This window comes from Balaenoptera acutorostrata, chromosome 11 (assembly GCF_949987535.1).
Source record: "Balaenoptera acutorostrata chromosome 11, mBalAcu1.1, whole genome shotgun sequence".
Classification (NCBI taxonomy): domain Eukaryota; kingdom Metazoa; phylum Chordata; class Mammalia; order Artiodactyla; family Balaenopteridae; genus Balaenoptera; species Balaenoptera acutorostrata.
In genome coordinates this window covers 12,060,228-12,077,778 of record NC_080074.1, presented here as the reverse complement: position 1 = coordinate 12,077,778, position 17,551 = coordinate 12,060,228, and the positions used below count along the sequence as shown (strand labels likewise).

Below are 17,551 nucleotides of genomic sequence, written 5' to 3'. Positions count from 1 at the left end.
GTTTTTCCTACCTGAAGTCTTTATGGGCAGGGACAATATCTTGTCACAATGCTCATAATATTTGAGAATAAATAAGCAATAAATCAACAGAAAGCCCCTGTCCATGAGGCCTCCCAGAACTCCATCCAGAAGGTATCATTCTTGCCAGCATTTCTGGTTGGCAAAGGGCATCTTTTTTTTTTTTTTTGAATTTTTGAATATTATTTTTTTATACAGCAGGTTGTTATTAGTTATCCACTTTATACATATTAGTGTATATATGTCAACCCCAATCTCCCAATTCACCCCACAGGGCATCTTGTTTCAGCTTAAAATACGCCCAACCGGTGTCTTCTGTCTCCACACAAGCAAGGAGGTGGCCAGCTCGCATTGCTGTGGGGCTATGGGAGAGAGGATCCCAGCCCCAAGAGAAGGCAGCCCAGAGGCTCAGGAGGCGGGAGGGGGCACGAGGGAGGAGATGCTCACATCGAAAATCTCGAAGCCGGCGATGTCCAGGATCCCGATGAATGAGGCGCCCTGCCTCTTGGTCTTGTCCAGAGCCTTGTTGATGCGCAGGACCAGCCAGCGGAACATGCGCTCGTAGGTGGCCTTGGCCAAGGCCTCAATGGCAAAGTCAGCCTGGTGGGGGGACACCCGGGGGGGCAGGGAGTCAGATACAGGAAGCCTTTAAGTCCTCATTCCCTTTGCCCCAATAATGTCACCTGTGGGCCGCACCCCCCCCAAGAGAAACAGCCCTAAGGATGGAAAAAAAGCTTCATGTACAAATACGTTCACTGTGGTGTTATCTATAATGAAGGAAGCTGCAATAACCTAAATATCCAACAATACAGGCAGAGTGAACTTAGACATTTGCAAAGACCTTTTTAAAATAAATGGAGACGAACTGAAGTATCTACAGAAGAAATGACAAGATGTCTGAGATTTGCTTCAAGTTACACAATTAGGGGTGCAGGGCGACCAGATTAACCAGGAACCAAGCTTGGCCATGAGTCAGTGACTCCTGAAGACGCCCGTGTGATGGGCACATGGGCTCCCTGCACTATTCTCCACTTTATTGTGCAAATGTTCAAGAAGTTCCATAATGAAAAGCCAAGGTGACAACTACGTTTAAAAAAGAAAGAAGGAAAAGGCCTTGCAGGAAGGAAAAAGCTGCCCAATAAGCGTCATTGGGTAGGACTGGGGCAATTTTTTTCCTTCTCTAGACTTTTTTGATTTTTCTGAATCTTAAGTGTTCATGTAGTATTTTCATCATGAAAAAATTAAGCTTCTTTAATTATCAGGGAAACGAACAGTTGGTCATAATCATGCTCCCTGTCTTTTGAAAAACAGCTTTGGAGGGAGTGCTTTGCCCAGAATCAGCTGTCAGCCACAAGCAGGAGGCCCGGTGGACAGCACCCTTTGGAAAAAGAACTCATCAAAGTGAATTCAAAGTAATTTTGAGAGACGGGAGCAGCAGCCTGAAACCACCCAGCGCCAGGGCCATGAGAGAAACTAGAAACCACCCACAGAGGCCCTGCGGGCAGGGACTCAGGTCCTGGGCGGCGGGCACGTGCGAGCGGCACAGACCCCTGCCCGGCTCTCGCCACGTGCGGCAGGACAGCCCGTGGGGGACAGACAGCCCTGAGGCCTGGGCTCCAAGAATGGCGGGTGCCGCCGCCCTGGCACCAGGACGAGTTGTGCGACAGAAACACTCTGGGCTTGCTTCGCTTTATCCTGGAGCAGGATACCCCTGCATCCTCGCCCACCAATCAGCTCAACACTGACTCCAGGGAAAAGGCACACGGCAGCCCAGAGTTCCCACCGAGGGTGGCCCTTCCTAGGCGGGGGCCTTGGCCATGTTCCTGGACCCCGGGCCCAGCTTCCTCGTGCTCTCAGTGGGGGTAACACCACCTGCTCTCCGAGGCGCTGTGAGGACCCCGTGAGGAACCCAGGTGAGACAATACCGAACATCGAGGATGCCGCAGCGCAGGCCTCAACCCGGCCGCGGCAGTGGCCCGTGCCAAGGAGGCGGCCCGACCCCAGCCAGAGGGCTTACCTGCTCCTTCGTCTGAGCCTTCTGGACGTAATCCCGTCCCACCTTGATGCGAGGGGTGAGGATCCCTCTGGTGAAATCAGTCACATTGATACCCAACAGGTGGGACACTTTCTGGGCAGCTGATGTTTTTCAAAGAATGAGGAGGGAAGGGGTAAAAGGCTTCAATTAAACCCAAGAGAATGAGTCCCGCTGCTCAACCTGGGGAAGTTGTGGTTACTGGGCGATCGTTACCAGGACCACGAGCCCGGGCCCCAGCCCTTCCTCCACGGCACACAGAACAGCCAGCTCTCCCCTCAGGCTGGCGGCACGGGTCCTAACCGGGGGCCTGGCATCCGCACCTCCGCACACCCCGGCCACGTCCTGAGTGTGAAAGAGGGTCCCACCCACAAACAGGACTGACTCGAGGCAGCGCTGCCCCAGACACGGGACGGAACAGGACAATCCACACGCGCACGGGTTACATTTTTTCAAGAGCCCCTAAGAAGCGCATGTTAAGGCTAACATAAACGAGTCACCTGCAACGACCCAAGGGCCTAGCAGTGACCGAGGAGCTGGGGTGACGACACTGTTTCGTGTCCTCACATGCAAGGCAAGTGACAGCAGAAGTGACTGTTTTACTGAGACAACCGTTCTGGTCTCAGAACAAATGAGGGGAAACGCTGGGCCATAGGATCATGGGTTTCCTAACTCATTCTGAGGCTTACTCTGTGAAGAAGCAGCAGGGTCGTGTTCATGTGTGTTTCACAAAAAATACAGAGTGACGGGCAGCCACGAACACACACGCAACAAAAAAGACAGGAGTGTCTGGAGTTGCTCCAAGACCCTTTCTCCTAAGCCAGTGCAAGCCCAGGCACCTGCCCCTCTGCTTCAGGTGAGGGGCCCACAGGCTCACCTGTGTTGTCGGGCATGGATGCTTGGTCGGTATTACGCTCCTTCTTGAAGACGATGTTGCCGAGCTGGAGGACCCCCGAGATGACCCGCAGCAGGCCTTCAGGTGCAACCAAAGGCAGGTCAGAACCAGGCGGGGGGTGGAATAGGCCCCTGAGTGGGTGTCTCCCCCCAGAGGCCCTCAGGCAAGATGAGCCAAGTGGGGGGCACCAGGCCTCAGCCTAAAGCATGTCTCCAGGGCCTCTGGCCGACCGCAGCTTAGATACAAGCTCTGTTAACATTCCCAACCTCTCCAAGTCCGGACCAAGGATGCGCCTCTACCCAGGGGCACGTGGTCTATTTTTATAAAGTTTTATTGGAACACAGCCACGCCCGTCCATTCACATGCTATGTGCGGAGCAAAGGTGACTGACCCTAACGCTAGAGAGTGGGGTGCAGTCTCTCCATCCCCCAATCTTCCTAAAGTAAAGCCTTCAGGCCCTCCTCACTCTCCCTCCAGAGAAACGAGAGGACGCAGGCAAGCTGCACACTGTATTCACTCTGAGCTTCGCCAGTGCAGAGACCCCAGCCCCAGCCCCTGCCACACTCGCCCTGGACAAAGCAGGGCTAGTCCATTTTTAGCAAATGGCAAGAACACGAGTGGTGGACCCAGACCCTGGGCAACTGGTAACCTGTCCTTTGTTCCCCTACGTCCCCAGGCAATACGACCGGGAAGAAATAATCCTGAGCCTCAAATCTGAGGGACCACCTACCACACACTCAAGGCCTTCCTCCCGGCCGTTACAGACTCCCTAAGGGCCAGCGCCAGCAGGAAGTGCTCTCCCCCAGGAGGACCGGCCCTTACCCATCTGCTCCTCCTCTGGGATGCCCATAATCCGCATGGCCTCCATGGTCTCCTGGAACATGTCCTTGTCCTGCTGCCCGGGGATGGTGACGTGCCCGTTGGACAGGAAGCGGTACTTGTTGTATGGCTCCAGCAGGAGATCAGCTGTGGGGGGCAGAGGGCAAGGTTTCGTGAAGGTCAGGAGGTGCTGGAACCAGAGGCTCCAGTCAACACCGTGACCTCAAAGGTGTGGGAGACCGCGGAGCAACCTGAAATACCCCAGAAACCGCGGAGTGGCCGGAAAGGCCGACTCTCCCCAGCGTGTAAGATGGGCACGTACGTAGACCCCCCCCCCCACCACCCGAGAGCACTAGGGCCCCGAGGTCCGCAGCTGCACGGTGACCTGCCAGGCTTCCTCTGGCATGGTCGGAAACAGAGGCCAAGCCCTCAGCCGGCCCAGGAACGGAAGTCGTGCTCCTCTTGCCCACCCAAAGGCCGAGATTTCATTTCCTAACTGCAGTGTGTGGCCCGACAGCAGGGGGAGCCCCCGTGTCAGGCTGTGGGCCCACTACTCACTCTTGAGGTGCTCCCCAGCCCCAGACAGCAGGTAGTAGAAGATGTGGAAGGTCCGCTCTTCCTTGGCTTGGCGGATGGCACGAGATTTCTCCAGGAGGTCTTTGCAGACGTTAAGGAGCGGTGCTCGCTGGAGAGGAGGCAGCCAGCCCTCCACATGCCCCCAGGCCTGTCCAAAGCCACAGAACTTCACCGGCAGAGAGTGGCAAAACAAAACAAAGGCCAACTACCTTGGCTCTACCCTTCACGGGTGTAGCCTGTGCAAACAGCAGCCCTCACACTTGGGAGCCTTATCTGTTTAAAGGGGCCCCTTCTCACGAGAGAACAGAGCTCAGAACACTCTTACCAGCACAGGCTATAACACCAGGGAGAAACAAAGTAGCGTCCACCCAGTTCCACCCTCTGGGACCCACACTGAATGATCTTCCATAGTTCCCTCCCATTCTAAGCTGAACTTCTTCCCGCCCGTGAAGAAAAACCTGAGCTCTGAGCTGAGTTCTCAATGAGCTTAATCCTGGTCCTCTTCCGGGTGGCACAGACAAGATGTCGTAACAGGCCCGGAAAGGGGAAACTGCTGGAATCAGGAAGCAGCTCCTTCTCCATCAAGGTCACATCTCTCCCCCCCAGACCCAGAACACTTGTTACAATTAACCACAAGGATACAAGTCTCAATGTTGGCTCCCACAATGTAGCCATTGACATCAAAGTTGATGCGAATGAACTTGCCCTAAGGAAAGACGGATGAAGAGATCAGAGGCCCCATCCTCCAGTCCCACCTCCAGTGGTACAGCCTGGAGGCAGAAAGCCAAGAGACTGAGCCTGTGTCCCCGGCCAGGGGCCCCGCACCCCAACTGCGTGGGTGCTCAGGACTCAGAAGGGCCACACAGCTAAGCCTGAGCCGGGCCCAGCTCCAGCGGCGCCCAAGTTCCGCCACAGAGGGGAGGAGGAGAGGAGGGAAGAAGTTATCTGGAGGTGTTCCTCCTGCCTGGTCTGGCCCTGCGTTCTAACTGGCTGCCGGTTACAGCAGGACAAGCAGGGGACCGGCGGGGACTCCCCACTGCCTCGCTGGCTTTGCCACCTGAGCTGAGGAAGCTCCTTACACAGGTGCATGACCCAGCCTACTGCACGCGACAGGCCGGGAAGCACCAAGTTCGACCTTTCTCCGCGTCTGGGGCGCGAGTACCGGTGGGAAGGCGCCCGTGAGCGCCGGCACTCACAAATCGAGAGGAGTTGTCGTTCTTGACGGTCTTGGCGTTCCCGAAGGCCTCCAGGATGGGGTTGGCCTGCAGCAGCTGTCGCTCCAGCTCGCCCTGGAAAGGAACCCAGAAGTGCAGTGAGGGCCAGGCAGCGGCGTGGGCTGGCAGACCTGCTCCGCCAGGCGGAGGGGAGGTGGCAGAGCGGTGTCCACACATCCGACGTGCCAGGGACGGAGGCTTCCGGATGGGCTCTGGCCACACCGGCCTTGGCAGTCCCTGTGTCACTCCAGAGTGACCTTCCCGCCAGGCATCTGGAAACCCTGCTTGGTTTGAACTTACTTCCCTGGGCTAACCGACCAGTGATCGAAAAGGAAAGCAGGCAGCGCCCACCCAGCTAGCTCTGGGGACCTGGCCCAATGGCCTGGATCAACCCTGGAGGATGCGTTGGGAAGCAGCACCTGAGCCAAAAAGAGACATGAAGGCACCATTCCTTCCCCTGGACAGTTTCCATCCCAGGTATGCTGGCCTCCCTCTGTCCTCCTTGCCTCTAATCCCCACCTGACAGACCACAAAAAAATGTTTTTTTCCCATAGGACAAGGAGAGAGGGAACCAGATCCACAAAAGACACCAGCTCGTCTCATCCGTGTCCTAATAAACTCTGCATTTCCCCTGCTGGTCCCGTCCTCCACTCCCACCCCCGCCAAACCTGCTCCCAGCAAGTCAGGCGTCTGAGCATGGGATCAACAAGGCCCACTTTGGGTTCTGAATTACTTATCAAGAACACCAATAAACCCTACTTGGGGTCTCATGACACCTGGTGGTTGACAAAATGCCCCCTTATTTATGCCTTCTTAACCCTGGATCCTCATGATACTTAGGGTAGGAAAGACAGAGTAGCCCCATTTCAGAGAAGAGAAAACAGAGGTTGAGGGAGGGGGAATGATTTGCCCAAGGTCATCCAGCCATCAACCAGCAAAGCAGGTCATCGAATTCAAGGCTTCTACCTCACACCTGTCAGTCACTGCCCTGTCTCCCCTGCACCCCTGGCCCCACTTGGGGGCTCTACCCTGTCAGGTGGGCAGGCCTTTCATCCTCCCAGCAGGCCAGATAATAACTAACACTGCCTGAGGAAAATACGGCTCTTGTTCACCTTAATACCTGGGCACCCTCTAGGGAGAGAGAACATCACGCAAGGGCCAGGTGGGGTTTTATATTTATCAGCAGGGCTGGAGTCAAGCCAAGACTTTCCGGAAATAAAGGCTGCCTGTAATTTGTGATGAAGAGGAGAACGGGTAGTAGCAGGGGCTCCCGGGAGAGCCGTGAACTACAGCCTCCCAGGCACACCTGCCGCAGACGAGACCTGTCCGCAGAGCACCGAGGATGTCCTGGGGTCAGGCCGAGCCCACCAGAGACCAGAAGGGGCCCCGGCAGACACTCCTCTTCCCACAGCCATCCCCGGTCAGGGCTCCTCCCAGGGCTGGGGAGTCTTGTTTTCGGACTATACAGATTAAGTGGAGGAGGGTCAGTGAAGCCACAGGCAGGCTCTACAGGAGTGCTTGGCACCAGCGGTCACAGGACACTGGGCCTCCATCCCCCGGGCTCAGGCGGGCCTGGGAAGGCGGCCAAGGCAGCCCACGGAGCCAGATTTGGATGAGCTCTGCTCACCCACCCACTACAACATCCTCTCGAAGCATAGGCCAGGCTGCCAAGCTGGCCGAGCCACTCCCGTTCCCGCAGTCAGATGGAAGCTTGGCCCCTACCAGAGCCTGCCGCCAGCCTGGAGGCAGAGCTAAGGCCTCTGTTGGGGACATGGGCTGCTACCGTGGAACGTGGGACCACCAGGCCAACCCAGGAGCAACCACCTCGGATTCCCAAGCCGAGCTCCCTGCTGACAATAGTGGCGGCTAACCTACGGGTTTCTCTTCATTGAGAACAGAAGAGACCTTTATTTTTCAATAAAGGCACAGAAGAGACCTTTATTTTTCAATGAAATCCACATACTGTGAAATTACGAGGTAGGCAGTGTATGCTCATGAGGTTTGGAATTACCCACGCAGTTTCTGAAGGGCTTCACTGGGTGGAGTTTCTGCCCGGGGCTCTAACTAGTACACAGAAAACAGAGGGAGGAAGAGGAAGAGCATGAAAGGCCACTGTTCAGCCTCTGGAAGTCCACCTGGAAAGTCCCTCCACCAAGCTCTGCTTTGCCAACCTGCCGTCTGGCCAAAGTCCGGTCCCCCACAAGGTAAGGTCTGGGGTGTCCCAACGGGCGGTCTTGGGATGAGCACCTGGGTCACTGCGGGGAGCACACTCCCCCAGAGTATGCTGTGACAGGCCCAGAACACAAGGGCGCAAACCGAGTTCAAGAGTGTCTCGTGGCCCAGCTGTGTGTGGAAAATCACTACACAGCTTCAGGCAAGGAAATCAACCAAATTGGTCAATGGCCTTTACAACTGAGGGCCTGAGCGGTCACGGGAAGCCAGGGGCAGCCTATTCGATCACTCGAGTTGAACTTGGAGCCGGGGACAGGGTGCCCACCACACAGAGCGGCCTGAGAAAGGGGACGTGACAAGTGTGCCTCTACCTGTCACAGCCCTCACCTGCCGTCCTGAGTGCTGGGGGCCTGCCCTCCCCCCTGCAGCTGGAGCAGCCCCAGACGGAGGGCGCGTGGGTCTCCCTTCCTGCTCTCTAACTGTGGTACCGCCTCCCATCCCGCAGGGCAGGGACTCCAAGGCCACCCTCCGGAGATCCAGGCACATACTAGGCATTCAATGAATAGTTGGGAAATGGATTTTACTGCAAATCCAAAGATGGAAAACCACAGCTAGAGAACTCCTAACCTCACAGCCCTGTTTTAAAAATAGGTCCCCTAAAAAGAATGGAAAATGGGGGAGGGAGGTGGGTAGAGAGAGGGAGCAAAAGAAAACTTCATTCGTTTCTAAATATAACTCTTGGAGAAAGATTCAGAATGCCTTGCGAGGTTGGACACATGAAAAGTTACTTTTGGTTCGATTCCAGAAGACTGTGCTAGTTAGGACATTCTGCAGGACACACCCCAGATCCGCATGCAAAGAGACACACACCGCTACTTACTTATACAAGCTGCACACGGCGCCCCGGGAAGGGGGTGGGGGGCGCACCCAGATGGCACAGTTCCCCCTGACGGCTTGAGGGGACACCATTGGCACTTAGATTTCACGGGGAAGTTTAAGAGTGTGTGCTTGAGAGAAAGAGAGAGCGCACCACACGGGCATGCTTCAGACTGGTCACACCTCACTCTGGGGAAGCCTTGTGCGTGGCCTTCCCGGCACTGCTTCGGGCTGGCACCGTGGTGGCAGGCGGGAGCCACCCATCTCCATCTGGTCCAGGACACTGAGCGTGTGAGGGTCCGGGAGGGCAGATGACCACTCCGCCGTGCCTCGGTCAGGGTTCTGCATGGGGCCTTCTGTGCCGTGTGCCCGTGGGAACTCTGGGCCTGACCGGAGCGTCTGAGAACAGCTAGGTGGTGAGGCCTGTCCCCACTCTGCAGGAGCTGTCATTTCAGAGTGCACGCGAGGTCATCGTGTGTCACAACCCAGCCCCTCCTCCCAAGACAGTCAGTGAGCCGAGCCTACGAGAAGAGGTCTAGACGCAGAGAGTGACAATGGTGTGGGGTGAAAAGCTGCTTAGGAAAAAAAATCGTAATTCAAGGGCACACGATGGACAGAACACGCATTCCTGGTGTAGAACGTGCAGTAAACGTGCAGCTCACCTAGCGAGGACACTGCTGGGTTCGACCACAATCCACCAAGAGGGAGAGGGGGAAAAAAGGGAAGTGAGATGACTTTCCAGCTGCCCGTTCTCTCTTCGCTGGGGGCTGTCCACCCAGAGGCACTTCAACAGCAGGGAACAGAAGCAGGGGTCCCAGTGCAGGCCTGCCCGAGATCCTTCACGTCTCCATCAACTTGAGAGCCAAGTTTTGGAATCTCTCTTCCGACCTCAGAGGTGGGGGCCGCGCAGCATTAGCTGCGAACCTCGGGCAGTCTCCGGTTTCCATAGCGACTCAAAGTTAGGAGGTCAAGGGAGAAACGGGCGGGCTACCAACCAGACCCACTCCCAGCCTCAGTGAAAGCAGGCCTGGCCTCTGCTTCAGTCCCCAAACACTCTCATTTTGAGCCAAACCACGAATCATTAAGTTCTCTTCCTCGGGGAGGAAGGCCTGCACTCACCTGGTCCTTCTTGCTCTTGTGTGAGGACGCCACGTGAGCCAGGTACTGAATGACTTTCTTGGTGTTCTCCGTCTTGCCAGCTCCAGACTCGCCCCTGCCGGGAGAGCCAAGCAAGTTCTCAGGGGAGAGGTGGCCAAATCCTTGGCGTCTGCCCCTTTCCCACTACGAGCTCTACTGTCTCCCATTCTGTGGGGTGCCAGTGAGGGACCCAACAGCCAGTAGCAGGAAAAGGGACAGGCAAACAAATGCTAAGCTCTGAAATACTCACTCGGGCCATTTCCCATGGCCCTCTGCAGGCCTGACCAGAGTAAACTTCTGTCCGCTGCCTGCCCTGGTCACTTGGCAGCCTTTGCTTCCAAATGTCTCAGGAGTCAGTTTTAGGCAGCTGTTGACTCAGGGGTCAAAGGCATTTATACATGTTCCCTCGAAACTTCACTCGAAGGAATGTTTCGTACCGTTAACTTCCTTGGCAACGGGTTTATTTATCAGCTCCTTGTTAGGTTCAGAGGACGGAGGTGAGAAGCCCAGATAAAGAAAGCCACGGTTCAGCACCAGAGTGAACGTGTCCTGGGGGCCCAATCAGCTCCCAATCCTGCCTTGTTGAGAAGACGCTTGCTGTTCCTCTCTGCACTGCCACCCTCATCTCCACCGCCTCCTTTGAGGAAGGAGATTAAATCTCTGGCCATGAAATCAAGCTCATCCATGCTGCAGGACCACTAAGGAGCAAACATGAAGCCTCTCCCTTGGAGAAGCAGCAGGGGCTTGAATTGGGAATGGATTTCATCGACCTAGGTTTTGGTAGGGGTCTTCAAGAGTGAGAACAGATCAGGGTGACACAGGCCCTGCCACCCGGACAGAAACACTTACGTGCACAAAATGGACTGGTCCTCTCGGTCTGAAACAAAAGAGACATCAGGTTAACCTCCAGCAGACATGAAAGCCTCCCGCTCTGGCTTCTGAAGAGCCGCCCATCGTCCTGCCCACTTCCCAGGAGCGTGAAGCCTGGAACACTGGCCCTCCATGCCACCGTCACGGGGAGGAGGGACATTCCTGGGTGGCAGCGACATGGGGCAGCTGCTCCCTCCTCCGGGAGCTCAAACTGCCCGCCCTGGCTGCCCACCTGGCCCCATGACACTGAAAGACTTCTGTCGCTCCCCCTCTGAGAAAGCCAACCTCTGGAAAGCTCCCCGGGAGTCTACTTTCATGCCCCGCGTGTTTCTAACTGGAGGTTGAGGCTGTTAGAAACAAGGCCTGCGGCAGGTGTTTTAAACACTGTCCCCATCCGGGTAAGAGGCACAGGTAAGACGTGGGGTGAGCGGTGAGGTCAAGGCTGGCTTTGCTGTGGGACAGCCCTGGGCTAAGATGCTGTCTTAGAGCTCTAACCTTCCTGGAGCCCCGGGGGATGATGGTATACAACGTGGAAGTCACACACACGAAAGCACCAGTGTGGGGTCTGGCACGGGGAAAACTCTCAGTAATGGGAGTTTGGAGGCAGCTCGGAAAGAACAGAAGCTCATCAGAATCAGCTTCTGACCAGTTTCTGTGAGCCCTGTGGTCTCCAGGCCTGGGGGTCAGGAACTTTCACCAACTCTCCCCGCTCTGTGAACCGGTCAGCAAGTACGGATGTAAACAATGCACTCCCCTGGAAGGCAGGAGGAACAGTAATGCCAGGCTTTGAAAGCGAAGTTTCTCAGAAATGCTGTAAGATATTAGGGCTGAACTGGCTCAGGACCGAGTGTGCAATTTTAAGCAATAGCTGAAAATATAAACTCATTTTATCCCATCGCCTGGGATACGCCCACCTCCTGGAGGTCAAATCAGCCTGAATCCAGGTCCAGGCTACTGACCAACACTGGGCTGCAGTGAGCCCTGTAATTCCCGAGTCTCGGTTTCCTTATCCATAAAGTAAACGTGCTACTAATTCCCTGGCAGGATTAGTTTGAAAAACAGAAAGAACGTGAAAAGGACCCAGACCGGAACCCTGTAAACAGAATGAACTCCACAGGTGGCTGCGGTCTGCCCACTTCCCCATCATGAAGTCGCTGTGATGGGTGGCGACGGCTTGGTCAGGGCAGTGGGAGAACTAGTTGAGAACTAACAAGGGTTCTGGTAGCTGTCAGTGGTGTCAGTGCTGGATAGACACCGATGTCGGTGATCTGGAAGGACACCCACACCGGCTCAACTGCCCAGCCAAGAACCTGCAGGGCATCGGGAGGGTGACTCAGGGCTGCCTGTGTGTATGGCCTCGGGAGACGGACTTAGCTGTTCGGCACCAGTAGAGACATCGTGCAGCGAGGCCTACTGCCCCTCCGTGAGGGGAGCCTCCAGCGCGCTGATCCCAGCAGCCTGCGCGGGTGGGCATTTACGACCACCTTTCTCCTGTCTCGGGAGGGAGAGAGGGAGTCCGGCCAGGGAGAAGCAAAAAGAAACCTCGCATCCAACACAAGCTGCAGCTGTCCCTGCCCTCCCTCCAGCCCCTAGAAATATCAACAGCGCAGGGGTTGCGGAGGGAACCCGGCCACTCACACAGACACAGCCCACACCCTGCCCCGCACCGGGCAAGGGCTCAGAGCAGACCCAGAGGGTGACCTTGCTGCCCCCTCTCGATTTTCCCACAGGACCAGGCCCTGCGAGGCGGCACAGCAGGGGCTGAGATAGACCTGGCCGAGTCTCATAGACCCGGCCGGGTATCGATAAGGCAGCAGGGAAGGGGGGGGGGGGCAGGGGGGAGGCGCGGCGGGAGCGGTGCTAAACGCTGGGGAAGCCGTGGCAGCTTCCAGCACCCACCCCACCTTGATGAGTCTGGAACCAACAAAGCTACGACGGGGCTGCACCTCCCCCACTGCATCTTGGCGGAGGCCCAGCGGCGGGCGTGTTCATGGGCGTGTTCCGTCCCCGCTGTGAGAGTGGCAAGAATGTACCTGTATGGGTGGGCGGGCCGGCAGCAGCGGCTGCCACTACCATAAAAGGAAACGTTCCCATCCCTCCCAGAAAGAACCCTTTTCCCAGGGCTGCCCAGGCCTGGTCCCTGGGATGGCTGGAATTCCTCTGATTGTGTGAGGAGGAGTCGGATGCTGAACTGCTGAACAACAGGAAGCAGAGCCCCCAAACACACGCGTGTGGGCACACACACACAGGCACACATGCACACACAGACCCACGTGCACACGCAGGGACGTGGACACGCGTGCACACAGTGCACGTACACGAACACAGGCGTTCTTAGGCATGTGTACAGACACGTGTGTATGCACACAGGCACATGTACACACAGACACACACGCCTGTGTGTGCACACAGGTGCACGGCATACAGAGATGCGCACACACACACATACATAGACACAGGCCTGCACACGCTTCAAATCCCAATTTCAGACCCAAACTCCTCATGTAACCTCCATCCACCCCACCATCTCCAGCTCTCCCTCCCCTCTGACCTTCCACCTCCAATTCCTGAAGCCAAGTGACCACTGTCAACAGAGCGTAAAAGGAAACCCTCCAATCCTTGTATTTTACACTTTAAAGAAACCTTAATTTGCTTTGCCAGAACATTCATTTGGGCAAATGCTTTCACAGAGGAAAAGTGATGGGAGGCCTTTCTGATTTCCTCAACTCTGCCCCCACCAGTGGGTGCCCCCAAATCCACCTGCCCACCATGAATGACACTGTGGCCCCCAGCGTCGGTCTTCGCAGCTTTTACAGTGGGTTTGGGTCTGTAATCTCTTAGGAGGTAGGTGAGGCAGGCACTGTCCCTGGTCTGCCCAAGCCTGTCTCACCACACTTCTGCTCGGTTCCTGAGCACAGAAGTATCTCTTCTGGGTAGGGGGTGGAGGGAATTCTCAGCAGCCAGCCGGCTCTCCGCCTGGCTCAGTTTACTCTGCCAGAGCCCCGGTGCATTCCGGCCGGGACCCTCCTTAATACTCACTCCCCACATGGTCAGCTCTCAGGACACGGACCCTCGAGGGTCCAGACCACTCCATTGTTCGCTCAAGTCCTTATTTGGGTCTACGTGGACCGAAGGCTTATTTGAAAACACCCTTCCTTCCTCCACAACAGAGGAGACAGACAGACAGACAGGAACCTGACAGCCCAGAACCAGGGGAGTGCGCCCACCAAAGACGACCCTGTTCTGGGCAACAGGCTCCCCGCAGAATGAAGACATTAGCCTGACTTGGGCCCCTGAACCCCTCCTGCCCTGGTCCTGACTTGACGGGGATGGGGTAGAGACAGAAAACGAATCTCTTCAGTGCTTTTCAACTCTTTTAAAAGCAGCAGCAGCCTTTCCTCAGGAAAAAATCTTCCTGAGTCCCTAATATGAACAGCAGGAGATAAAAACCAGAGTTGCTTGGGCAGTGGAGATGGGGCTCCTGGGAGCACACTTTACAACCACCGGTCCATGTGTCTGGAGCAGCGGCGGAGAGAAGAAAGCCAGTGGCTGCGCGCCCTAGAGCCCGGGGCACGAGCCTCGCCCTGCACGGCCCCTCGGGATGCCTGGCCCCTTGGCCTCTGGGGAATCAGAGGGCAGGGCTGCTCCAAGGACCGAATGATGCGGGTGCCTGAAGCACGAGGCACAGGGCAGGCGCTTGGAAACTGTCCTTAAAGACCCCAGCCCTTTGCACCTCCCAGCTCTCCCCACTGCGCAGCCTCCTCGGAACACGACAGCGAGGAAGGTTTTAAGTTACATGTTTGGTGATGAGGCCATTCCCTCCCCTGATTTTATTTTAAACCCCAAAAGCCCTGAGGCCTTTTGGAGCCGATATCGATGTCCAAACAGACAGGTGTTTCCAGCCAGCTCAGAAGGCCCCGGCGCAGGTGGGCGGAGGGGAGCCCTGACCGCAGGTACTTCGGCCCAGGTACAGGCTTACGCGAGGGGCCTTCTGGCTCACTTCCTCTGTGAGAGGAGCTGCCGATTCTTGTCCATAAAAGGTCACGAGGCTTGCTCAGCCGCGATGTGACATCAGCCCCGACAGGAAGTACAGGAGGAAGGGAAGGGGCCCGGTTCACCAACAGCGGCTGCCCAGGGCTGACTCACTGGAGCGCTCGCTAAGATAACGCCTGCCGAGCTGCCGCGGGGCTGCTCTCTGGGGGCACCTGGAAGAGGGTCCTGCCCGCGGGACCTGTCTTCAGGTCAGCCGGGTTTCTCGAGAACTGACAGCCGTGCATACGGGCCAAGCAAAAACGAATGCAAGGGCAGCTACAGGTTGGACAACACGCCTGCGTGGGGTGAGAGACGGCACGACCCATGGCCAGCGGGCCTCAGACTGTCCACCACCAAGGGGGTTGTCTTGCGAAAACTGCACAGCAGACCCCTGTGGGACCCCTGCTCCGCGTCACCTGGGATGGGAGCCCCGGGCTGCTGGGGCAAACTCCGGGGCAGCATTTTGGTCCCAATGGGCCAAAATGCAAAGCACTTCGCCAGGTGTAAAACGTGGAGAGACCTGTGGGTTTGAGCTCAGACCCTGGAGGCTGGGAAGGCTCTAGAGAGCAGGCAGTCCAATCACCTGCATCTAGAGGTCAGGACACCAAGTCCCGAGAAACCCAATGACTTGGTCAAAGTCACGTAAGCTGGGCCAAGAACCCAGGCCTCCAGATGCCTGCCTAGTTCCCCACTTTGCTCCTACAGGGCAGGGCCCTCTGTGCCACCAGCAGCCCCGCCTCAGTGCTGCGCGGAACGGGCCATCCCCACTCACGATGTGTCACACCGGCCTCACAAGCTGTCTGCCACTTTCTCCAAAGCCAGCCCAACTCGCGAGCTTGGGTTACAAGCGCTTGGGAAGCAAACGGAGAGGTGAGGAAAAGCAGGTGCAAAATAATGCTTCCCGCCAGCAGAGGCCGTGGGTCGGTGCCACGCCTCAGAGGCCTCGTGTCACGGAGCCCTGGCAGCCTGCCTGTCTGCCTGCACCGCAGTCAGCCAGCAAGGAGGAAAGCCTGCCAGCGGCTCCCAAGCACACGGCGTGGTCACCAGCAATGTTCTCGCCAGGTTCAAGGGTGGGCCCAGACCAAGCAGACGCTCGATCAGCAGCTTCCAGGCCGGAAGCCAGCTGGCCCCGACCACTGCCTCCACCCACGTGCTCCCCCGGGTAGCGTCGGGGTTTGAACCCCAGGTACAGGAGACAGAGATCGGGCAGCCCTCTCCCACCAGCACCCCTGACAATTAGGAAGAAGCCCGAGGGACTGCTCTTTCATTCTGTTCGGGGGCAAGCGAGGCCCCCGACAAACCCTCTCTTGGCCAAAATGCATCTGGCGGCTCACACAGGTGGGCTCCCAGCACACAGGCAAACCCGCCAAAAGCACTGCTGGTTGTTTATCCACCTTCCTGCGGGCAGGGCCGGAAGTGAGAACTTCTCCGTGTGGGGTTGCTGCCGAGGTTGCTCATGAGCCTGCCAGGATGGAGGGAGATTCAAAAGCCACGTGTGAGTGTAGACGGCCCACTGCAAAGGCCAAGAGGACACCGGGGTGGTGGGGTGGGGGGGGGGACCTGACAACCCCCGAGGCCAGTTCTGCCCTGCTCTGAAACAATCCCTCGGGGAAAAGAAAAGACAGGCAGGAGGAGGCCCTGGCTGAGTCCGGTACAGAGAGCACTAAGCCACAGGTCACAGCTCTGCAGAGGGCTGGGCTCTCGGGGGAGGACAGGAAGGAAGAACAAAGGGACACAAGCAGGAAATGAGATGGACACCGCCAGGCAAAGCTCAGGACAAACTTGGCTCCAAGTCGGAGCACAAACAGCCCTCCAAGGAGGACAGCAGGCTTTGCGAATGTCCCATTCCCAGGTTCGGCCAAACCTGGAGAACCAGGAACACAAATGCTAGGAGACGAACCACAGTGGCACTGGAAGATGCTCCCTGCAGAAGCCAGTGGCTCTGGTCGCCTTGAGAAGGGCACTCAACTGAAATAAAAGATGCGCTGGTAACTGTTGGGCCAGATTTTGCTCCTGGAACAGGGCTTCTGCTCTTGGCTTTCAGCTTAGAGCTCTGCCCTACTGTGTTTGAGGTCCAGCTCGTGTTGGAGAGACCAGCTCTTCGACAAGAGTCAGGAAGCCCAGCTGGAATGGCACCCCAAGCCCCGGTCAGCACTGTTTTGCCAGAAGAACAGAATTTATTACAAAGGTCGACACTGGGCCATTAGCCTTGGTCAAGACTAAAGGGATTTTACAGAAGCCACTTATGTTATCCTGACTTCTAGGCCTGCAGACTCTCAGCTCTCTTATCTCTTTAGTTTTAGGGAATTTACTTTGTTCTCCTCTGATAGCTTAATTCCAGAAATCAGGCAGGGGAAGAAAGCAACCCTTTTCTCCAAATGCACCAATGTTCAGCCCTGACATACCAGGACATGCTCTCCTGGGGTCTCAGGGCCAGAACTTGAGAAAACAGGAAAAACGAGCTGCTAGGCAGTGTTCAGCAGGCAGTGAGAGAGGAACTCGGCCAGGGAAGTTAAAAGCAAAAAGCAGCTTAGCCATTAGAGACTATGCAGGTGAGTTTTTGTTGTTTGTTTGTTTGTTGGGGGGAGGGGGGTTACAGTAACAGAGACATGGGCCCAAGTTCTCGACCACCCCCAAAGTTTCAGGTTCCGAGAGGTCACTTCCTTCTCCTCTCCCACTTCAGGCGGCCCAGAGCAAAGCAGAGCCGCCCTGTTGGGTTGGATTAAAAACAAAACAAAAAAGCAAGCCGAAAGCTGAATCCTTGAAAAGGACCCATTAACCACAGATTCCTCTTCTAGAAAGACCATTATACAGAAATGAGACTGACAGGCGTGACCACAATTAAGTAGCCTCTTTCCGTGGGTCGACTTTCCTTCTGGCGGGGGCCTAACCAAGCAGCCTCCTTGTCCG

General features: G+C 56.4%; 1 protein-coding gene across 1 annotated transcript in view; it reads right to left on the bottom strand.

Moving 5' to 3' along the window:
* MYH9 (myosin heavy chain 9) overlaps positions 1–17,551 on the bottom strand; it is a 90,857-nt gene that overhangs the window by 30,537 nt on the left and 42,769 nt on the right. The window contains exons 4-12 of the mRNA XM_007165677.3: positions 10,589–10,616; positions 9,722–9,815; positions 5,537–5,629; positions 4,983–5,046; positions 4,323–4,421; positions 3,768–3,911; positions 2,928–3,023; positions 2,036–2,154; positions 466–618 (exon numbers count right to left, since the gene is read on the bottom strand). Of these exons, the coding sequence (XP_007165739.2) occupies positions 466–618; positions 2,036–2,154; positions 2,928–3,023; positions 3,768–3,911; positions 4,323–4,421; positions 4,983–5,046; positions 5,537–5,629; positions 9,722–9,815; positions 10,589–10,616 (890 nt within the window). The remainder of the gene's footprint in view (positions 1–465; positions 619–2,035; positions 2,155–2,927; positions 3,024–3,767; positions 3,912–4,322; positions 4,422–4,982; positions 5,047–5,536; positions 5,630–9,721; positions 9,816–10,588; positions 10,617–17,551) is intronic.